This window comes from Eublepharis macularius, chromosome 2 (genome assembly GCF_028583425.1).
Source record: "Eublepharis macularius isolate TG4126 chromosome 2, MPM_Emac_v1.0, whole genome shotgun sequence".
In the NCBI taxonomy this organism is placed as follows: Eukaryota; Metazoa; Chordata; class Lepidosauria; order Squamata; family Eublepharidae; genus Eublepharis; species Eublepharis macularius.
Window position 1 is genome coordinate 153,792,226 of NC_072791.1, and position 23,986 is coordinate 153,816,211.

The 23,986-nt window shown below is 48.4% G+C and overlaps 1 protein-coding gene across 1 annotated transcript in view; it reads left to right on the forward strand.

Moving 5' to 3' along the window:
- The first annotated feature begins 4,643 nt into the window (after positions 1 to 4,643).
- Positions 4,644 to 23,986, forward strand: part of PTPRN (protein tyrosine phosphatase receptor type N) — a 48,835-nt gene continuing 29,492 nt past the window's right edge. Inside the window, exon 1 of the mRNA XM_054970084.1 lies at positions 4,644 to 4,752. Coding sequence (XP_054826059.1) covers positions 4,644 to 4,752 — 109 coding nt within the window. The remainder of the gene's footprint in view (positions 4,753 to 23,986) is intronic.

Consider the following 23,986-nt stretch of genomic DNA (forward strand, 5'->3'; position numbering starts at 1 on the left):
TAGGTCCGGAATCTTATCTAAAGGTTTCATATACCCATGGTTTTTAAGAGCAGGCTGCAATTTTCCTTTTCTAGACTGAATGGTGTTCTGAGTAGAACAGAAACAGGGCAAAAAGCTACTCCCAACACGCCCCTGTTCTTGCCAATCTCCTGCTGCTAACCCTGTACACAATTTATTCACAATCCACTAAGTCTTTCCTGAATAAATAGGAAGCTGGTTGTGGTGCTGCCCTCCCTGCAGAAAGCAGCTCTGAAAGGAATGTTCTCAGCCAGTCCAGTTTCAGGGTTCTCCCAGCAATTCCAGCTTGCCCCTGTATATCTGTGCAACAGCTTGTACCTGCTTTTCCTTGGTTCTTTTTCTCTTAACTTGTATCGTGAACTTAAACAGTTCGTTGAAAAGCAAAGGAAAGCCCTCAAGTGTTGCCTTTGAGTTGCTCGTCCAGCTCTCACAGAGAGACTTGCTTTATTATTTCTTTCTGAACAGTATTAGGGGAAAATCTCTCTCCTGTAGTCCAATAGGTGTTAAAATGTTTTCAGGCTTTGTTCAAACTACAGATGAGTTGGAAGGAAACTGGAAAAGCCAGTAATTTCCTCATTTCTTTTTGAAAAGAGATGGGCTTTGTGTCAGCAGTGTACTTAAAGTATATAAAAATCACATTTGAAAGAGTGAATTGGGGAGAGAACCTTTATTCATGCACTGTGGCAAGATGAGAAAGTATCAGATAAAAATAATGTGTAGCTCTCTCCAAAACTCAATTATGGAACTCTCTGCCATAGAATGTGACTTCAAGTGAACAAATTCATGCAAGGTAAGCCATGGGTGCTAATCACAGTAATCTATTTCTTAAGGGCACCCAAGCTTGTTGAACCTGTGGCTGCTTTTTGAATTTTGAGAACAGGCAGGGGGAACAACCACAAAATGGCTGCCATGGGAGGCAGGACCAATCACAAAACATGAGATTTCTGGTGAAACACCCTTCTAGGATGGAGGAAGCTGTGCTCAAATGGGTACTCTCTCTAAACAGAAAGCCCTTGCTTCTTGGGGTCTTCTGAAGCACCTCCTGCTCCTAAGAAGTGGAGGAAAGACAGTACTGTCTCTTTTCTTTGGGGAAGAAGGAAGTGGGTTCAGTGAAATACATCAGTGATTACCATATTAGGTGTAGTGCCTTGAATGATATAAGCAAGAAAGGAGTGTATAGTTTTAGTAGTATTTGAAAGTGGTCCCAGCTAGATAGACTGTGCTAGCTTCTCTAGCAAATGCAGTTCAACATAACTTGGTGAATGTTGGGCCTTCTTTTTTTCACTGAGAACTATCAAGAAAGTGCCAACCTTGCCAACTACTAAAGAGCCTGATTGGATCAGACATGCTTAGTCCCGACATCCTGTTTCTCACAGCAGCTAATGAGCTGCTTCAGAAAGCCCAAAGGCAGGGTTACCAATGTCATCTCTAGCAACTGGTACTCAGAAAAATACTGCCTCTAAACATGGATCTTCCATTTAGAAATTGGGATTCCACAAGGTCTTGTGTGGGGTATCTCGTTTTCTCCTGTATCTGACTCCACTATTTCCTCTTTCCCTGGCAGTCCCCATAGCCTCTCCCCTTTTCCTACTTCCTTTTCTTCCCATCAGCCAACCTACCTTTATCTGTCCGTCTTCAGCTTTCCCACCTTCCCTAACCCTGGCAGCCCCCACCCCAGGAAAAATCTGGCTGTGCTGTGTGATGGCATGGTGGTCAGGCTGAGTTGTACAGTGGCTGCCGCCTCCAGGCCAGGCTGAGTTCTGTGAGTTGTGAGTCTCTGGCAATCCCTGCCTCTTGTCCCTGGCAAGTCCTCCATCAGGGCATGTGAGAGGGTAGATGGGATCTTTTCCAGGTCTCCCAATCCTCCTACAGCTTTGCTTTACAGAAACCAAGATTTGGAGGGCTTGGTAATGTTGTTATGCAGCAAAATCCAATGGCCAGTGAAAGTTCAGAGGGTATTCTTTTCTTAAAAGTTACAGGTGTTTTCTGTTACAGTGAGGAGGTTTAATCCTCCAATTTTTTTTTTAAATCAGATTTTTCTGCAACCCTTGGGATTTCTTTCAGGTTTCTAGAGAAATCTCTGAGGTCTGTCTCTAGCTCTATTTTGTGACGGTATCTATCATATCCTCTACAATGAGATTCAGAAACAGATATATTGATGGCAATAATTGACAAGTAGGGATGCTGCAAGAACTTGAAGAGGCATCTCATTTCCCCCTCCCCCAGTTTGCTCTTTTCCTTCCTGAAAGCCCACATAGCCTGGCCTGTTCTGCTTCCTTTGCACACATCAGCCAACTTACCTTTATTTGCCCTCCAGTCTTCAGCTTTCCCTCCTCTCCCGGTGGCAGCCTCTACCTGGGAAAACTGGCCCTGTTATGTGGTGTCATCTTGGTGAGGCCCAGAGGGGAACTTGCAAGGACTTGGGGGGGGGGCACTACTGTGTTCTCCGTATCTCACTCCCCACACTATTTCCCTCCTGGCATCCCCCATATCCTCACCTTCCTTGTTTTCCTTTTCCCTCTCATCAGCCAGTCTACCTTTTATCTGTCCCGTCTTCAGATATATTATTTATTTAGTTCAAATATACCCTGGCTTTCTCCACAATGGGGACCCAAGGCAGCTTACATCATTCTCCTCCATTTTATCCTCACAACAACAAAACTCTGAGCAAAGTTACATTCTCAACCTAAGGCCAGCCTGTGAGTTTCCACACCACAGCAGTAGTTTGCACCTGGGTCTCCCAGGTCCTGGTCTGAAATGCTAACCTGTACACCACACTGGTTTTCCTGGGGTGGCTGCTGTTGAACAGTAGCAAGCAGCTGGCCCTGGGCAAGTTGTGTAACGTTAGGTGGTAGCAAGTCACCTGGTGGTTTTTGTCAGGGCTGGCCCTAATGAGTCCTCGCTGAAGGTCCCAAACTAGCCAAAGGTCACCCAGCAAGTTTCCATAGCAAGGGTGGGGATTTGCACTAGGATCTGCTAGATCCTTGTCTGATACTGTACTGCACTGTCTTTTGTGTGGTGGCTGCAGTTGAACCAGTAGCACGGTTGGGTGAATCATGGAACTCGCATGGTATCAAACTCAGCTGGTTGCTGCCATTCCTGACCCAGGTGAGTCCTCCATTAAAGGCTAAAACAGCCTTGGAAATGGCTTGCAACCTTGCCTGCTTGCATTACCCTTTGCTGGCAGAAATCAGGACTTGAATTCTCTCTTTCTCTCTCTCTCTCTCTCTCTCTCACACACACACACACACACACACACACGCGTGCGCATGTGCGCGTAGTGCTTGTGTATGCTTGCCCTGACACAAGTATGGAAGACTTCTGGGTTTGCTGGAGAAAAGGAATTTAGCCATGAAGCAAGATGGGAAAGCTGCCCACTTGAACTGATGGCTCCATCCTGATGGCTGGAAACAATCTCAGTGGTGACTGTTAACTACCGGCCTTCGTAGCAAATTAACTTTGCTATTTGTGCAGCCTGTTAACTCTTGAGTGTTTGTGACTGCACTGTATTGTCCTGGATATTTCTGGCTTTCTACTCATAGGTGTGCTAGTCAATAATTTGTAGTCATTGGAATAAGGGAGCAAACGGGAATGGAGAATGTGGCACAGGGTGATATTGCCACTGAAGAATGATTGCAAAATGGGTGTTAATCAATGATGCTGTATTGGAAATAGTACTGTACTATAATGGTGGGAAGAAAGCTGCTTTTGCCTGATTTATTTCTTTGGCAACCACAAGTGTTCCTGTGAGTGTGGATGCTGGCGAAGAAGAGGTGGGATTGGGTTGCCTGAACATGCCTCTTGTGTTTTGGAGCTATAAGGAAGTGCCCTAAGTACTCACTTGCTTACTTCATCCTAACAAAAATGCAAAAGACAAGTTGAGGGTGGTGGGCAGACTACAGGATGGGTATCGATCCAGCAGGTCACTTTGTACTGGTCTGTTGCAGCATAAACGTGCGTGAGACTTGATGCCCCTTAAAGACCAAGGTTTTATTTAGGTACAGAAGTGACTTGTGATGTACAAATGCTGTCATATGGAGGGATTGTGGTTTTATAAGGTAGCAAGCTTAATTTCGGTCGCTGTGTTAAGAACAACCATGTGAGACGTTTCTGTGACATGTAGTGACATGTAGCCCAAGTTTAGACTCTGGTTAAACGCTTGCCTGCGGGAAGCACAATTCACCAGTTTCACCAAGCCACTACTGGTGTTACCTGTCAGGCGTCAATAACTAGGGGCGTGGGGCCAACCGGGCACTGGATTGTTCGCACAATTGGAGGCGCCGAAAGCCGAGTTTGCGGGACGAGGATGTCGAAATGCGAAGCGGGCGAGGTCCAATGAGAGGCGTGGCCAAGAGTCTAATATTGTCGACGGAGGCGTGACTTCTCGCAGTAGGGCGTGCCCGTGGACTGCCCTAGTTGGCTGTTTGAGCGAAGGCGTGTCCTTCCGCCTTGTGGTGATAGGCATTGCTGGGTGTGCTTTGCATGCCTATTGAGATTGGCTAGTTTGGGGCGGAGGCGCGTGCCTCAGCGTCGGACTGGAGGGGGCGCTGATTGCCGGCTTAAGGATGGTGCAGCGGCCGTGGAGGCGGCGGCTGCCGGGGCTGTGAGCGGGGGCACCAGCCGGCATGGGGCGGTGGCGGAGGCTGCTCCGGGCGTTTGGCTGCTTCCTCTTACTGTGGCTGCTGTTCCTTGGGCCTGGGGCTGCTGGGGAGCGCCCGTTGCAAGTATTGCACGGTGAGCGGCGGGGGGGGGGGGGCGCATGAAAGTCCAGGTGCTCTTGGTGGGAGTGGGGAAGGGGAGGCTGGGCTGCTGGAAACGGGAGTGGGCGGGGGTAGCGGGCCCGGGATAGCGGTAGAGCTGTGCCCGCCGGCCACTGGCTCCTCTGTTCCCCTCCTCCCTTGCAGAGACTGGGGACAGCTCCTTCGCGTCCATATGGCAGATGCAGCAGCTCTTTCCATACCAGTCTGCCACATGCACCCTTCATCTCTTACGGCCCTGGTCTCTCTGGTCTCCCGCCCCGGCCCTGGGGATCTGAGAAGTATTTGTTCTGATGAGATGAGTCGAGTTTGGAGTCGTAACGGGGAGCGGGGGGTGGGGGTGGGGTCGGGTCGGACTTGATCTGCAGGAGGGGGATGGAAAGGCTTGCCCTGTTGCCCTTCCCGCAGGTCGCTTCCCCGCGCGTAGGGAAAGGGAGGGAAACCTTTCAATATACCGTCCCGCATCCGTTCTTTTGAAAAAAACGGGCTAGCCTGTCTCCCGCGACCGTGGTTTGAGCCCTACACACTCTTCCCTTTTCGCCTCCCATCGGCCTCTGAAGCCTCCTGAACACCTGCATCTTTCCCTCGCTCGGGGTGCTCCCTCTCCCCGCCCCCTCCCTGCTCCAGATGGATGCTCGAGGGGCTTCATCCTCCCCCTCCCCGCGCCCCATTCGCCTTTGGTATGAATTTGCCCCCCTTTTGCCTGGAGCAGATCCAGCCCCCGCAGAAGTGGTGTTGTCATCATTTTGCGTGGCAGCCTGTCGTGTGCGCGTCAGAGCGTTGTCGGGCTGGGCTGGCTCGTGTCCCCGGCCTCCCCAGCTGCTGCTTTCAGCGCCCCAGCCGATCTCTCTCTCGCCCCCCGCCACCCTCTCGTGTTTTCCTTCCCAATTCAGTCACTGACGTCATTCTCGCCAAGCCTTCCTCTTCATCCTCCTTCCAGCCTGCCTCGTCTTCCTGTTGCAGACAGAAGCTGGACCCCTTCTAGGATGGCTTTGTCTCTACAGTGAAGAAGGATGGGATACCAAGAGGGGTCCCTTAGTGCTGTCCTCCATCCCACCCCCACACCTCTGGGTGTGTACATTGCTGTCTTCTGTAGGCAACTGCTTATTGGTTCCTGTTTCCTTATTGCTGTGCCTTATTTGTAAATAAATCTCTGGGCTGCCTTTATGAGGCTGCTGTAGGAAAGCTGTGAGCCTGGTGACATGATACAGGCCAGTCAATGCCTCCTTTTGTCTCCTGGCCCTCAAATTCAGGCAAATTTGCATGGCAGCTTCCTGTGCAGTTTTTGCCTTGGTTCTTTGGAGCTAAACTGGAAGTGAAACATTCCATTATATGCCAATTACAGCCGCCTGTCCTGAGACTTCTGTGCCAGAGGGCTTAGCAGCTGTCTTGGGTATTGAGCAACTCTTCTTATAGGACATGCTTCTCCTGTCAAGCTTTCGGGAAAGCAAGATTTTCCCTGTCCTTTGCAGAAAGAGACTGTTTGGAGGTGAAGCTGCCAACTGTACGTCCTGTATCCAAGGAGGAAGGGATGCCTTGTCTTGTTACCACTTTTAGCTGGAAGTGGTTACTTGCCTCATAATGCTTTAAGTGCTGAGAAAGAGATCCTTTCCAGTTCAGGGAGGTTTGGAGACTGGTGAGGGGAGTGTTGCAACTGAACTGCTTCCCTCCTTCTTCAGCATGGCAGTTATGGGGAGGCTAGCAAAGTGGCACAGCAGTGGTTGTGGAGAAAAGTCTGACCAAAGTGTGAGAGATCTGGCTGGGCAGTAGGGCCTGTTACAGAAGGGAACCATGGTAGCAATATGAAGATTTTAGTTCTGGCTCACTGGTGTGCATGAAGCCAGAAGGCCAGATCATAACCTTGAAAGGCTTCCAAGTTCTTCAGGAAGTGTGCTGGGTCTCATGGGATGGTTGGTCTCCTTTTTGCCATGGTTCCAGAGAGCAAAGCCCCAGGCCTGACACGGAAGTGGATGCTTTGCTGGGTTCTGGTATTTGAACAGTGACCCCTGCCTTTCTCCACGCATTGTCTGTGGGAGGGGATCTTTGATAAGATGCTGGTAAAGCACCCAGATACCTGATCAGGGCACTGATGAATGTGCTGGCTATTTCTCTGTCAAGTTTTTTTTAAAAAAAACCTTACTATTTAGAGGCTATTAAAAGGTTTGAAGCCAGAAATAATTTGCCTTGCTGTTCTCTGTTCAGCCAAAGTCGAATTCCTTCTACTTCTTGCTATGAGGTTTTTTTTAAAAAAAGTATGGGTAACCACCACAACTGACATTGAAGATAGCCAATCTTTAGGTTCCCTCCTTGCTGAAGAATCCCATGCTAATGTTCATATTGCCATAGATCAAGATAGACAAGGTATGTGTTACTTTTATGTCTCTTATAGGACATAAGCCTTGTTGAATCTCATGGAGGAGCCATCCTGACTTGACTTGATTTCCTTGGTGCAGCTACCTCGCAGAATTCAGCCATTAATTTATTGCAAAATCATAATTCTGCAATATGACTGTATGATAAATAATGTAAGCAGTTTTTAAAAGATTTACCAAAACAATGGGTGATCCCCATTTGCCATGTGGTATCTTAACATGGTACATGTAACCATTGGACAGGCACATACAATCACTTTACCATGCGGGAGTCAGAGGCTAACCAAACTTCTGCACCTGATTAGAAAGCTATGGAAGCTAAGATTAACAAGCCATGAACAGTTTGCCAACAGGTTAAATACTCATTTGTAGGTTTTAAGTTGGTAAATGGTTGTCTGTTCACCCAGTGAAACAATATAATCTCATTTGTGTGACTCGCACTTCATTCCGTCTTGGCAGAAGTAATTATTGGAGGCAGTGCTGTTGAAGTTACATTTTCTGTATCAAGATACTTCAGAGGGTACACAGGTGTTGAAATGGGGCAGACCAAAAGGAAGGGGGTCAAAATGTGGAGGAACCAAGCAGCTACTGGAGGCACCTGTAATCTTGGAGATTTTATCAACTGCTTTCTTCTCTCATTTGATTATTTTGTGCCACAGCCATGAGTGCTGGAGACATGCTGGATTCTTTCACTCTCCTAAAAAATCAAAGCTATGATTCTTTGGGAATCTGAGTTGCTGCACTAAAAAAAACAGGGTTTCTCACCTGTAACTGTTGATCGTCGAGTCTCTTCTGTGCAGACACACATTGGGACTGCGCAGGCGCAGGCCAGCCGCGGAAAAGATTTTTCTAGCTCTAAGAGATGTGAGGGGGACGTTCGGATCCACCGCGCATGCGCGCCGGTGTTCCCGCCAATTTTGAATGCATATATATCCGAACGTCCCCGGCATTCCCTCAGTTCACCTGAGCCGCCGGAGAAACAATGGAAGAAACCAAACACTCACAGCGGGGCAGGCGGGAGGGAATGTGTGTCTGCACAGAAGAGACTCGACGATCAACAGTTACAGGTGAGAAACCCTGTTTATCGTCTTCGTCCTTCTGTGCAGCCCCACATTGGGAGAGTAACTAGCATCTCACCAATGGGGGCGGGTGTGAGTGTCTACTTGAACAAGGACTGCAGGACAGCTGTGCCCACAGCCGAGTCACGTCGTGCATGCACATCCACAGAATAGTGCTTGACGAAAGTGTCTGCAGTGGACCATGTCGCAGCTTGGCAGACGTCCCGGAGCGGCACTCCTCGTAGGAAGGCAGCAGAAGCAGCTTGCGCTCGAGTGGAATGAGCGGTAACCAACAAGGGACACTGGACTCCAGCATGCTGATAGCAAAGTTTAATCGTAGACACAATCCAGCGAGAGATGGACTGGGCAGAAGCAGGTGAGCCCTTGCGAGGGCCAGAGTAACACACAAACAGGGCAGGAGACTTCCTGAAACATTTGGTGCGGTGCAAATAAAACAATAAAGCACGCTTTACATCCAACGTGTGTAGTGCTCGTTCCCCTGGGGATGAAGGTGTTGGAAAAAAGGAAGGGAGGAACACCTTTTGCTGTAGGTGAAACCTTGAGACTACCTTGGGCAGAAACTCCATGCTAGTGTGGAGCATGACAGTACCAGGGAAAAACTGCAGGAAGGGAGGGTCACACCGCAGGGCAGACAGCTCCCCAACACGCCTGGAGGACGTGATTGCTACCAGGAAAGCCACCTTCTGAGTGAGCAAAGGTAGGGGACAAGAAGATAGAGGCTCAAAGGGCTGGAGCATCAGCCGGGAGAGAACCAGGGAGAGACTCCATTGCGGAATGGGATGGGTCCTAGGAGGGAAGGTCTTGAACAGGCCCTTCAGGAACTGCTTGGAAAGCCAGTGAGTAAAAACTGTCTTCCCATCAATCTGCTCATGGAAGGCAGAGATTGCAGCCATGTGGACCTTAATACTGGAAAACGCAAGGCCCTGGGAGCAAAGTTCCAGGAGGTAGTCCAGGATGACAGGGAGCGGGCAACTAAAGGGAGAAACCCCCTTTGGGGCCAACCACCGGGAAAAACGTGACCACTTCCTCTGGTAGGACAACCTGGTGGACGGTTTCCGGGCATTCAAGATCACCCCAAGCACCCCAGAAGAGAGGTTCATTCCCGGTTGCCCAGAAGCCAGGCAGCCAGATTCAGTACAGCCACATCGTGATGCCACACCCCGTCCCTGGTTAAGAGGTCCGGGGCGTGAGGCAGGGGGAGGCATCGCCCCCGGGACAGGGAGAGCAAAAGGGGGAACCAATCCTGGCGAGGCCACCGAGGGGCAACGAGGATACAGCGGGTTCGGTAGGCCCTGACCCTGGAAAGAACCTTGTACAGGAGCGGAAAGGGCGGGAAGGCATAAAAGAGCCCTGGGGACCAAGGTATTTGGAAGGCATCCCCTAGGGAGTGGCGGCCAATGCCGGCCCGGGAGCAGAACAGCGGGGCCTGTTTGTTGCGGGCAGTGGCGAAGAGGTCGACCAACGGCGTGCCCCATGTGCGGAAAACCTGGTCGAGGTAAACCCTGTTTAGGGACCACTCGTGCTGAGGCAGAAACACCCTGCTCAGCGCATCCGCCGAGGTGTTGAGATCCCCGGCAATGTGCACGGCTCTGGGAAGGACGTTGTTGACCATGGCCCAATTCCATAGAGTCGTTGCCTCCTTGCAGAGCTTGAGCGAGACCGTCCCTCCCTGCTTGTTGAGGTAGTAGCAGGCCGTGGTATTGTCCGACAGGACCTGAACCCTCCTGTTCCGAATGGCATCTGCAAAAGAAGCGAGGGAGTAACGGATCGCCCTAAGCTCAAGAAGGTTGATATGCATGGATGCCTCAGATGGGGACCAGATGCCCTGAGCCGAAAGCTGTCTACAGCGCCCCCCCCCATCCCAAGTTGGAGGCATCGGTATAAACCGTGACCTCGGCTAGGAAGGGGCCGAAAGGACAACCTTCAGACAGGTTCCCAGGGACAGTCCACCAGGCCAGAGAGCGCAGCACCACCCTGGGGATGGAAAACCTCTGGTGCTGACCCATGGTGAGGGGGTTGTACCTCCGGACAAACCAGTTTTGCAGAGGCCTCATACGCAGGCGCGCAAAGAAAACCACCCCTGTGGTGGAGGCCATAAGGCCCAACAGAGTCTGAACCAAAAGGGCAGTCTGATACCGGCAATGCATAAAATGCCGGGCCAAAGCGGAAAGCCTGGCCAACCGGTCAGGGGGCAGGTAGGCTCTACCCAGCAGGGAATTGAAATGGACCCCAATAAACCTAATGGCCATGCCTGGGGTCAGGATAGACTTATCCCCATTAACCACCAAGCCCAGCCTAGCCAGCACGGACAAAGTGAGGGCAATATGGGCCTGGAGAGAGTCAGGTGAGGGCCCCACCAGGAGCCAGTCATCCAGGTACGGGTAGATAAAGCAACCCTGGGACCGCAGGTATGCCACTACGGTGGCCATGCACTTTGTGAACACTCTGGGTGCAGAGGCTAGCCCGAAGGGCAACACTGTATATTCATACACAGAATCCCCATACACAAACCGCAGGTATTTCCTGTGGCCCTCAAATATAGAAATGTGGAAGTAGGCATCCTTCAGGTCTAGAATGGCCAGCCAGACGCCCACTTCTAGGAGTTCCATGACTCGCGCCAGGGTCAGCATGCGAAACTTCTCAGCCTTCAAATAACCATTGAGGCCTCGAAGGTCTAAGATGGGCCGGGAACCTCCACCCTTTTTATCCACAAGGAAGTATCTGGAGTAAAATCCCCATGGGGAAGTAGAGACATTGACCACCCGGACAGCACCTTTGGTAACCAACTCCATAACATTATTGTGTAACACAACATCACAACATGGAGAACAACGGGGAGGGAGAGAGAGAGGGGGTGCATCCGTAAACATTAACTTGTAACCATGGGCCACAATGGACAGGACCCAAGCGTCAGAAGTAACACGTTGCCAACAGGGCAAAAAAGGTCGAAGCCTGTCCAGAAACTGGGCAGCAGAGGAAGCACCCTCGGAGGCCAACGGGGGAGCGTTCAGGCGCAGTCAGAAGACCGAGGGCTTCTGCGCCGAGGTCGAAGGCTTGGGCGAAGAGGGCTGTTGCCTGCCCTTGGACCGGCCGGAGCGCCTGGAAGGGTGACGCTGCTGGGCAGAGTAGGATCGGTGACCGTAGGACTGGCCCGAGAAGAAGCGCCCTTGACGCTGCTGGTAAGGCTGGTAAGGGGTCTGGTAGGATCGGAACCGACCATAGCGATACCTCGGACCCGACGACTGGGCTGAGGGGGCGACCCCGAGGGACTTGGCCGTCTGCTGATTCTTCTTCATCAGGGAGAGGGACTCATCCGTCTTCTCCGAGAAGAGCTGGGGCCCCTCGAACGGGAAGTCCTCCACCTTCGCCTTCTTCTCCGGAGGCAGGGCCGTGGACCGGAGCCAGGCGTGCCGACGCAGGACCACCGAAGTTGCCATCGCTCGCGCTGCAGAGTCGGCGGCGTCCTTGCCAGCTGTCATTTGCTGTTTTGACAGCTTCACGGCCTCGGCTTGGAGGGCCTTAACCAGGTGGCGGCGATCCTCCGGGAGGTCGGAGAGGTAAGAAGACAGCCTCTTCCACAGGAATAGATTATAGGATCCCATTATGGCCTGGAAGTTGGCAATACGGAATCCCAGAGACGCGGATGAGTAGAGTTTCCTGCCCACGCCATCCAGCTTCCTGCCTTCCCGGTCCGCCGGGGCCGACGAGGAACCGGAACGGAACCGAGCCTGACCCTCCTCAGCCACGATCGACGAGGGTTTCGGGTGATTGAAGAGGTACGGGCAATCATCTTGCTTTAAACGGTAGTACCGTTCCACCTTCTTTGCCGTCGCGGACAGGGACGCCGGCGCCTGCCAGAGCGCGAGAGCGTTATCAACAAAATCCTCCACAGGGGGAAACGCCACCGACGCGGGGGACCCGGAATACAGCGCCTCCAGCAGCTTACTCTTGGGCTTGGAGGTCGTGGAGGAGACGTCTATCTCCAGCGCGGCGGCCATCCGCACCATTTGTTCGGAGAATAGCCTGTAATCGTCATTCGGGGACGATGAGCGGGGCCCACCCACGGTGTCATCCGGGGAAGGATCCGAGGCCGCGTCTGAAGAGCACTCCGACGGTGACGCCAGACCTTCATCATCCTCGGAATCCGAAAACTCCGGCGAGGTTTGCGTCGGAACCGAAGACCGGTGAGCGGTCGGGGCCGACGGATAAGTTGCAGGAACCGGCGGTCGCAGAGGTAAGCCCGGAGGTGGAGGAGCGGGTGCTGGGAGCCCGACTGGCTGAGCCGGAACGGAGACCATCGGAACCGACGGATGTTGCAGGAAGGGCAGCGACTGCTGGAACCACGCCACAAAATCCTGCCAGGAGGTCATGTTCCCAACCCCCGCGACCGGCTGGCAAGGGGGCAGAGGAGCAGGCACCGGGGCAGGCCAGCGAAGAGGCATCGGAACCGACGAGGTAGACGGCAGTGGAACGGAGGCCTCTGAAGGCGCCGGGGCGGACGGCAGGGAGTGCTCAAAAGATTGGAACGGTTCCGGGAAAGGCGGAAACGGCATAAACTCCTCGGGAACCGACGGAGGAGGCGTGCAAGGAGGCGACGGGGTGTGGAGACTCACCACATCGTCGGGTATCAGGACTGGTTCGGCCGGAGAACCAGGCAGCACAGTCGGAGCTGGGGACAATGCACGGTCCTTGGCCCTCGACTTCGCCTTGGCCTTCTTGGACGGGGGCTCCGAAACAGCCTCCGGAACCGAAGGCTTGGAGGAGGACTTCGGCTTGGGCGTGGAACGCTTCTTGGCCTTCCGGCTCGAAGGACGGTCCCCGGAACCGGAATCAGGACGGGCCTCCGGAACGGGTTGCCCCGTCGGTTCCGAGGGGAGCGGCTCTGGCGACTTACGAGACGGCGCCGGTGACGGAGCGGCGGAGCGCGGCCTATCTCCCGAAGAGCCTGACGGCTTGGGGGGGAGAAGGTTGGCATCCCACAAGAAGGCACGGAGCCTGGCCTTCCGATCACTCCTTGCCTTCGGAGTGAAGGACATACAAATGGAGCAGCGCTCGACAACATGCCCCTCGCCCAGGCAGATGAGGCAGAGCTCATGGCCGTCCGAATGGGTCATCTTAGTGCCGCACTTATGACACTTTTTAAACAAAGATGTCTGCGACATAATGAACGGTATCTCCCGACAGATGACAAGGGGAAAATACCGACCAGCAGAAGAAACGATCCAAAACTCCGAAGAGACGCTTGAAACGAACGCTAGACAATAAGAACCTTTTCGACGGCGGCGAAAAAGGAACTGAGGGAATGCCGGGGACGTTCGGATATATATGCATTCAAAATTGGCGGGAACACCGGCGCGCATGCGCGGTGGATCCGAACGTCCCCCTCACATCTCTTAGAGCTAGAAAAATCTTTTCCGCGGCTGGCCTGCGCCTGCGCAGTCCCAATGTGGGGCTGCACAGAAGGACGAAGACGATCTAAAATTCTCCGGGTCCTCAGTGGCTTAGACTAGCTATGCAAACATCTCTGTGTTTATGAAGCACCCTGTCGGAGCCTGAAAAGATGCCAGATACTGACTTTCTAGAGCCGTGTTCCTCCCTTGCGACCTCAGTCCAGCATCAGCCATGACCTTTAAAAGTCATTTTTACTTGAACACAATTTGATGAGGGCTGAAAAGTTGGATTGAGCACTTTGATTAATGTTACAGAACTGAAACCAGAAAGGAAGGGTGGGGAGGATTTTGAAGAACTGTTTTAAATTGCATCTTGTGGCTGTTTCATTTGGCCATGTTCTTTTGATCATAATGAGTAACGTTCTGGAGTATTCATACATTGAGCAGCTGTGGCCATGGCCCTTCCTCTGGTCAAGGCAATGAGACAGTGGCTTGACCTTCATTTTATAAAGTCAGTTTCTGGGGGTTTTTAGGAGTCTCAGGGGATCTGAGTGAATTTTCTTCTGTTTGTGTGACATACTGGGAATTGAACCCTGTGCTCTTGGCTGGGGGGCATTAACACTTAGTTCAAGTATTTTGTAAACACTGGATTTCTTTTGCCCGCCACGGTTTGATTTCAAGCCCAGTCCTGATGCCAGTGCAGTTAAGCATTCTGTGTGAGAGACTTCTGAATGTAGCATTTTAAAAACTAAGGTTTAATGAAATGCATTCAAAAATATCTCTGCAAGCTAGAGGTGTGGATATACCGGTGAATTTATTCTGAGTTTTAGACTATACTCTTGAGCAGATTTTGATTTGTCATTGTGTTATCTGGTGTCTTTGAATCAATATGAGTCTAGCAGAAAACCTGAATTTTTATATTTGACATTTTCTCAATATATTGGAAGTGGGCTGGAGAGAGCTGGAAAGAGAATATTGAACACAAGTCAGTCCTTGGTAAGCCTTCTTCAGGCTGTCAGCTGCCCTGGTTTGTGAGCACTGACTGGAAGAGCTCCTGGTACATTTCAGAAAGGAGGCAACAGTTCATGGCTTGGAATCCTTGAAACTAAAGAGTATACAGGTTTTTTGGTCTCTGGCTTTAACGAAGGTTCCAGCCAGTCTGTGTGGAGGGGGAAACTTAAACCACAATATATGCCTGCATGGGCTCCTCTTCTCCATCCATTTTAGGGGTCTTCTCATGGTCCTAAGAACTTCAGACAGAGCCTCTAATTGCAGAGGGGGAGACAACCTACATGCCATCTTACAGAGCCCCTACTACAAGGTGGGCAGAATGATCTTGTGGGTTGTGAGAGCTTAAGGGGAAGGGGAAAATGGAAATGAAATATTTTCCAAATTGGAAGGAGGTGCAGCTATTTTACTCTTGCCTCAGAGTCCTCATAAAGGTCATGTTGTGCTTTTTGTCCACTTTCCCCACCTGATCTGACATTTTAGGTGGTTCCGTCTGAGATGACTCACTCACGTTCTCTCCCCAAGTGGCATGGGAGAAGCAGTTGGCTAGGCAGGTCAAATTAATCAAAGGTGATTATTCTTAAAGAAACAGCATTGACCTAAACAAGCCGCTGGAGGAAAATCTGTTTTTTGCAGTTGGGGTGGGATCCATAATGATTGGGGGTGCAGCCTTGTGTGGTACGAAGCCTGAGCATGACCCTGTGTAGACAAGATTATTCCCCATGGATCTCTGAAGTGCGTCAAGTACAAGTTTTTGCTACTCTCATTTGCTTAAGCTGTATGAGACCCACCAGCCAGATTCTTGGGATCCCAATAGGAAGGTGTGATTGGACTGCACAACTGAACTAGCCAAAGATTATCTTTGGCCTCTTCCACATGGTTAACTTTACACTGGGCTTTCCGTGTATTCAACCCATGAGGATTGGATCCACTTTATTCATCGGTTCTGGCCCCATAATGCTTCAGTTCTTTAATTCTACACTTTGAGGGAGTTGAACTGAAGTGGTGTTTGTTTTTTATTTCTGCAGTAGAAAAGTGACCCAATTCTGCTCTGGGCTTTGAGGACTGGTCAGGTTCCTCAGTTGAGCGCTGAGGAAACTTACAAGGGTTTTTCTTTTGGTCTTTTTAATGGCACCACTGTTGCAATGTTGCCATTTAATTTTAAAAAATCAGGAAAAAAACCCCTTGATTTGTTGCTGTTCAACCAATTAGGGCTCAGAGGGGATATAGGGGAGGGCGAAAGGCAGGGCCAGGCCTGACACCAAAGAAAGCATTTTGCACTTCAAAAAAGCCCCGGTTTGACTTTGTTGGAAACAAAATTGGGGTGTGTGTGCAGGGAGAAAAGCTGGGGAAAGAGCAATTCTGCAGCAGTTGCAGCCTTTTTCTGTGTAGAATGCAAAAAAGCCTGTGAAACAGTTTGGAGACTGAATCAGGGTATTTTGACCATGCATGCAAAAGTCTGGAGAGAAATCAATGCAGTCTGGGGTTAGAACTGACGAAAAAGCCCTGTGCAGAACAGACCTTAGACTGGTGAAAGGGCTAGGACTCAACTGTATGACACTTTAGAAACTGCTTTGGAGCAGAGGCTGTTGAGATGTGTCCTTGCTGTTCTTGACTGTCTCCTGCTTCTAGTCGTTCTTAGCTGAGTAGGGAAGTATAGCATACTAGTTGATTTAAAGAATGGCAGTGTTTCACTTGGCGGGGAAATGGGGGGAAAGTGCAAGGAAGCTAGAAGAGCACATCCCCAAAGGTGATTGGATGCTCCTTATCCTGCCCACCTTATATGGGGAATTTCTGAAATGGGCATCATCTAGATTGTCTCGTCCTCTGCAATTATAACCCTGTCCAGTTTGGCAGAATATGTGCTTCTTTCCAGCTATTATGGGGAATCAGGCTGGAGGTGTTGTGAGGAGCTGCCACTGTTTCCCCTTCTTGGAAGTAGCTCTGGGATCCATCACGGTTCAGCATCTTGTTTGCTTGAATTGCAAGAAGTAGTCATGTCTGAGTAATCCTACTTTAGAAAGTGTATTTTGGATTTAGTAATCTGATGAACGTGTGGCTGAAAATTGCCTTGGACCAGGTGCACTGATAAAGCAAGAGCCCTCCTTGATATGCCTGGCTGTAGACTCCTCTCTCAGGAGGCCTCTGCTCTGACTCATACAGGCAAAGACGTCAGTAGTAGTGCGACGTGAGTATGTTGCTGTAGTCGATTCTGACTCACTGACTTGGCAGCGGTATTGTTCCATGTAGAAGTGCCTGATGGGAAGCAGGCCAATTATTTCTGTGTCCTGGCTCTTTCTAGATTTTATTCCAGAGGACTAGGGCTGAGGATAGAAGTGAAAGCTCTGTGCCCCCATTATGATTGGATCAGATACTGATGGGGAGGGGGTGGGGAAGAGACCTCTCCAATTGACCATCCAATGTTACCAATTTCCCCTCCTCTCAGAGCCAAGCTACAAGTGATGCCTGACACAGGTTGGACACTTGTCAGCTTCCCTCAAGTTTTGATGGGAAATGTAGGCATCCTGGTCTTGCAGCTGTAACGGAGAGCCAAGCTGTAAAACCAGGACACCTACATTTCCCATCAAAACTTGAGGGAAGCTGACAAGTGTCCAACCTGTGTAAGGCGTCTCTTGTAGCTTGGCTCTCAGTAGCTAAAAGTATGAGCAACATGAGTATGAAAATCCACACAAGCACAGAGCCCACAGGCACACTGGATAGTGTTGCCACTACCTGTACAACAAGGAGTCTTACTAGCAGAGCCTGGCAGGCACAGATCTGTCTCCTTGTTCACAATATATGAATTGTACACTATCACAAAACCAACCGTGAGTTAATGGTTGTGGATCTGCTGAGAGATCAAAGGCTGTCATGCCTTCAGAAAAACAGACTTTTTTGGATAAGGCAGTGAAAATTGCAACCAGGGGAGGAAGTATACACACAGATGCAGTTGCAAACCATTTCCAAAATAAGATTTTGACACAATCCTAACTGTACTTTTCCTAGCCTTGTCTAACTTCAGTCCACATCTTGCATAGTCCATTTAAACATAGCTCTCATACTCACCTGGGTGGGTGTTCTCTTTCAGACTCAACGAGAAATGCAAGGGATTTCTTGTCCAAACAGAGTTTTAAACAGATGAGGTAAGGTACCCCCTCTCCCTTCCCTGCAGAATGGCCTGCTCCTCTGGGCAGTCCCTGATTCCTACTTCTGGGGAGAATGGTCAAGGGCAAGGTATTCGGTTTGGAGAAGAAGCTGGGTATGGAAACTCACACCTCTGGTGCAACAAAGAAACATGGATACCATTAGGTAAAGGCATGGTCTGGAGAGGAAAGTTGTGGCTAAAATGAACACAGTTTCTCTGGACTGGAGAGCTTACATCCTACTAGGAAACATCATATAATCTGGGGAAAGTATACCAAACATGGGGGAAATTACTGGGAACATAGTAGCAGACATGGCACACACCCTTACTTTTCTATATTTAGAGCTGAAGGTGTTCGAAGAAGGAGCTTTGACTCTCAAAAGCTTACACTCTAAAAATCTTGTTGGTCTCTAAGGTGTTACTGGACTAAAATCCTACTGTTCTACTGCAGACCAGTTCCAGGCCACAGAACTATCCTCACATCCCTAGCCTGGCTTATGTCATCCTTTGGCATTGTCCTGAGGTCCTTTCTTTGTGAACTGAGTTACGTTGGAATAGTTTCTTCACCATCAAGAGTAGCTCCCCAGACTCCTTGAAAGATAAGTATTTATTGATTTAGATTATATACCCTGCTTTTCCTAACCAATTAGGACACAAAGCAACTTACTTCATCGTTCTCCCCTCTTCCATTTATCTGCCCAACAACAACCCTGTAAGGTAGATTATACTGAGAGAGAGAATGACTGCCCCAAGGTTATCCAGTGAATTTTCATAACAGATGTGGATTCAAACCTGGATCTTTCACATCCGAGTCTGGTATTTCATGCAGTGGTAGAGGGGTGAGCTGTTATTACTGCAGTGGCTTCATTTGTGTTACCTTTCAACATTCCTACTGGCTGTGCTGCTTCAGCATCAGAAAAACAAGTGAGGTTTGGTTCAGATGGAAGTTGGTTGAGCAACCAGTGTTATTTGGTTATTTTATTTTACTTGGTTTATATTGAATCTCCCCAAAAGGGACCTAAAATGGCATACATCATTCTTCTCCATTTTATCCACACAACAACCCTGTGAGGTAGGTCAGGCTGAGAGTTTGTGTCTGGCCCAAGGACAACCAGCAAGCTTCCTTGGTAGAGCGGGGGGATCAAACCTGGGTTGCTCAGATCCTAATCCTTCACTCTAGCCACTGAACCACACTGGCTCTGGGCCTTCATCAACCTCAGCACCCAGTGAGACCTTCTGTTTCTGGTATATTGAATCACTTGGGAGGCTGAGGTTGAGAAACATATGCTCTGTTCTCTTCAACGGGCCTGTGAGGTGCGTGCTGGAGTTTCTTTGCATAGCATGCCACCATCCCTGGATGCACCCCATATCTAGGGGCCCTCGCCTTGTACTAGGACAGATGCCCAGGTGTGCAGCTGCCCCAAAATATATTAGGTAGCACTGCTCTGTGGTCAAGGTGTGCAAGAGGAGTTGAGACAATGATCTTCAACTAATAACTTTATTACTACAAAGCACAATTCTATGGTAATACTGGCAAAGACTGAGCTTCCAGGCTAAGGAAATAATGGAAAAAATAGTTACTAGCGAAGAGACACCTACAGCTTCTTCACACCAGCTCCAACACGATGACTGGCAGATGAGTGCGTCAAAAGTCCAGCCCATGTGGGTTCCAAAGTAAGTTATCCAATCTGCGTAAGGTTCTGGACCCCAAAAGCCTGGCAGTTTCCCATGTTCAATAAAAAGCTGTTACAATTCAAAGCAATGGCAATGTTTTGACATAGGGCTGTAAGGAGCAGGCATCTGGAATCACCAGTGGTTTCTCAGGCTGGCTGCAGACTGTATGGCTGCTCCAGGGTCCTCAGTCACTATATCTGTCATGCTGGCTCCTCCAAATGTTCTTGTCCTGCCTCATTTCTGTTACACCGCCCCCCCCCCCGCCCCCTGCCAAGGTTGTTAATGCCAATCTAGCCTGACTAGGTAGGGATGTAGACTTGGGGTTGTTGGCACCATATTTGAATTCTTATTGCAACCAAATAGGTGGTGCCTAATCTGGGACCATATGGGCAATCTGTCACACCCTTGAGATGTGCCTGCACCAAGCAGTATGTTCACCTTCATTATACAGTTATGAATCTCCACCCCTCACATCATGAGCTGAATACTGTTGCCACTTGTGGGATCAGCTGGACTCTGAGTACTCTGTGGGATGTGAAGGGAGAATTAAACTGGCTATGACCCTACTGACCAGTAGCAAATGACTCTCTCTTTCTGGAGATGTTCTTTTTGCAAGTATGGTGTATGCTATCAGCTTTGCCATTGTGAAAGCAGATGGATCTGTGCAGCTGCTCTAATGGAGCTACTGCCTGGAAGGTTGGCCAGTAAGCACATCAAGCTCTCGCCATCAAAGCTTGTTGGAAAGTGGTGGAATGGCAGGCAGAATCAAATGTCCAAATATGATTGTTCTGATTTGGGTAGCGGAGTTCTAACATTACAGCTCTCTTTCATCCAGTCACTCCACCTGACCAAGACACTTTGAACTCATTTGCACTTTACATGTCAAACATATCTCTTCCTTTGCTGCAGTGAATGCCATAAAGTGTGAAGGGGAAATGTGACAGGTGGTAGATGCACTCCAGGAAGCTGCAACTCATGGAAGCTATGTGGTTGCACATCTGCTGCATGGCCTTGTGTCTTTCAGAGCCGACAGCAGACATTTGGCAGCTGTCTCCAACATAAAATATTAATCAAGCATTAGGGAGCCTTCTTACTTTTCCCTTAACTCACTGCTAACAGGTGTTGGTAAAATAGTTCAATAATTGGGGGGCGGGGGCACTGCAAGATCAGCAAAGGAAAAAAGAGTGCAGCAGCAGCAGAATTTGCCCTGCTACTGACTTTTCAACAATGACAACAAAAATGAGCACCTCACTTTATTTCATGTCTGTGATCAAGTCCAGGAAAACTATCCAGTATATGCATGGCATGGGTATTTCTCCCTCCACATACCCTAGGCACTTTAATAGATTTTTATGCCGTTTAAAAGCCCATGTGTCTGCACCAGCAGTAGAATGCATAGTCTATTTAATGCAAAAGTATTACTAGGAAATGTGAAGGTAAAATTGATGAGAATGCTCACCTTGTTTACAAGGCAATTGCTTTGTGCTGCTAGGAGCAGAAGAGCAGTTAATGCAGAAAGTATGATTATGCACTGTTTTATGAAATTGAATCAAAGTCTAGTTGAAGGGGACAATAAGCTGGAAAAAATATCTTCTCCCACACTGGCTAGATAAATGTTTGACATTTAAACTGGGGAAAACATAACTTAGAAAAATTTCCCCCTATTTAGTTAATGCACATTACCACCATTTCCAAGTAATAATTCAAGCACTTTAAAATGTATGTGTGATTTCAGCTGTAACAGAACAATTCTTTGTGTCCAGTAAAACACACATCCACAGCAGGGAATTTCATACAGCTCTGCAAGACACAAAATAATATTGTGCCCCCCTACTACACACGCAACATGAAGCCAGTTTGTCAACTCTTCATGCTATTATTCCTTGTCTACATAGGTCTTTGGTTAGAAACCATGTACAGATAATTTATGCTGCACACAATCCACTCTTTCTTTCTTGTGGAGATTCATAAGGCAAGCCAAGTGATACGTGGCTTTGTATGTGGATTGAAAACTGCCAGAAGAGAGGGGCCAATTTAAATTATTGTTTTAACTCAAAAATTCCATTTGCTGCTTAGCACAGTGGATAAGTGGTTCAGCTGCAAATCAGCATTCTACTGGTTTGAATCTGCCATGAGCTCAGTAGGTGGATTTGGGGAAGCCGTTCCTCTCAGCCCCAGCTCCCTAGCTGTATTGTGGGGATAATAATAACACTAACTTGTTCACTGCTCTGAGTGAGGCACTAATCTGTCTAGAAGAGTGGTATATAAGTGCAGTTGCTATTTATTAGATAACATCCTAAATGGTATCTGAAAAAATGAGTTTTGACTCACAAAAGCCTATACCCTGGGAAAAAAATTGGTCTTTAAGGTGCTGTTGAACTCAAATTTTGTTCTCCTGTCGCAGACTAACATATCCACACATCTGAAGTTTCCTAAATAAAAGTGCATCTCAATTTTTTACTATAGCCATAAGATCGTATTGCCTTAAAATGAAATGGGTTTTTAAATGCAACTTCAGGTTTCTTATAATGCAATTCTAATCAGAGTGATACCCTTTTGAGTCCATTGATGTTGCTGTTGAATATTTAACCTTTACTATTCTAGAAAATTATGTAGAAAAAATAGCTTTTTAAAAGGCAGTTTAATGCTCATGACACCAAGTAGGATAATCTTGCAGCTCTAATGGATTCTTGTAGACAGGTGCTCTGGAATCAGTATTGGAAGGAGATTCTTCCCAAATGTTCCTTTCTGGTGTTGTCTGCTTTTCGTCTTTCGTTATATAACAATCACATTCTGCCCCTCGGTATCTGAACTTGGAAGCATAGCACATCGGTGATGTCTGTGAAATGTAAGGTAAATGTCCATGTTGTATAATAGAGAAGGTTATAATCCCAAGCTAGTTTTAGGGGGTTACTAAGCCCCAAATGGAAATGGAAGGTTATCCAGACAGTTTAGGGGATAACACCTGTGGTGACTGGCCAGTCCCAGGCCTGCACTAGCAAACTATGATATAAGAATATGAGCCTAAATAGTCCAGTCTAATGACTGACAAAATGTTTTCAGCTGTTTCTCTACATGGAAATACAGCATTTCATAAATTCATAATCATAATAACTTACATTTTAAAGTATTATATTTGCATTATGTTCAGGTTTCATTTTAAACCAGGTTATTTTTAAAAGTGAGTATACAATAGCAGGAACATAACCAAAATTTTAAAAATACAATTAAAAATGTAAAAATCTATTTCCTGGAATTGACCCGTCTTGCTGTATTCTGTGGTGAACTCCCGTCTCCTTGTAAATAGTATGCTCAGACTATAAAAATCAAGATTATCAATTTATGTGCCAGTTTTTGAGCTTGCATAGTTTGCATGCTCCAAATGATATGATCAACAACAGCTGTTGTGTTAGAGAATGTTGATTGTTGTAACAGATTTACACTTTTAAAAGTGGGAATATAATTTATTAACCAGTATCCTCCTTTCTGACACCAGCAATCAGTTTTGTTGAAAATTTCCAAGTAAGAAAAGTGTGCCTTAAGGGCAGGGCATGCATAAAGTGATTCTGACCATGTGAAAAAGCAAATCGGAAGGGAGCATTTTATGTTGCCTAGGCTTTGTATTACTTCCTCACCTCACTTGTATTACAATTTTCAAGCAGCAATGGAGGAATAAACTTCCCCAAAAGTGTGTCAGCATAGAACTGGAGAGAGGAATCATTTATTTATATTCAATTTATATTCCGCCCTCCCCACATCAGCAGGCTTAGGATGGATGTTTTTTTCCCCTTCCTTCAATCATTCACAGATGCTGTTGAAAATTTATTTGTTCTTCATATTTCTCTTGTCTTTTTCAAAGGAGCTCAGGGTATATGTGGATTGTTTTCAGTTTTTATCCTCCCAAGAACCCTGTGAGGTAGCTTAGGATAAAAGAGAGTAAATGGCCCAAAGTCACCCAGTAAGCCTGAGTAGGGTTTCTAACCCATGTCTCTGTGATCCAAATCTAGTATTCTCACCTCTATACCACATTAGCTTTCTCTCGCTTGGTAAACCCATAACAATTAGAGCTAGGCGAGCTCAACCAGCATTAGTTCCTACAGAATCTGTTCTCTACTCCCCCTTTTGCTAGTAATAGTTACTGATCTGTTTCAGGACCATGGTCAGCTCTGACCGCTGGTTTGTGTCTGGTGTTTTTACAAAACAGTAAAGTGGGGCATACATCGTTTTCACTTGAGTGCCAAATAAAGTTCAGTGTGTACTTGTGAAGATGTTGATGTGCCAGCACCAGGGGCCAGTTGGGATAAAGGAGGGTTGTGCTGGTTTCAGAGGCCATTTCTCTTGAAGGCACTGGATGGCAGTAGGTAACGGAAGTAACAATTTCTGCTCTTCAGCAATGAGTGCGGTTGGCAATCACCCATTTCAGTTTGAGTATATTGAGCAACCACACTGTATACCTGGGCAGTACAGTACGGACTGTAGGAGGACAACTGCTGAAACTTACTTGGGGAGGGGCAAGAAGGTGTTGTGGTCTAAAAACTGCCCT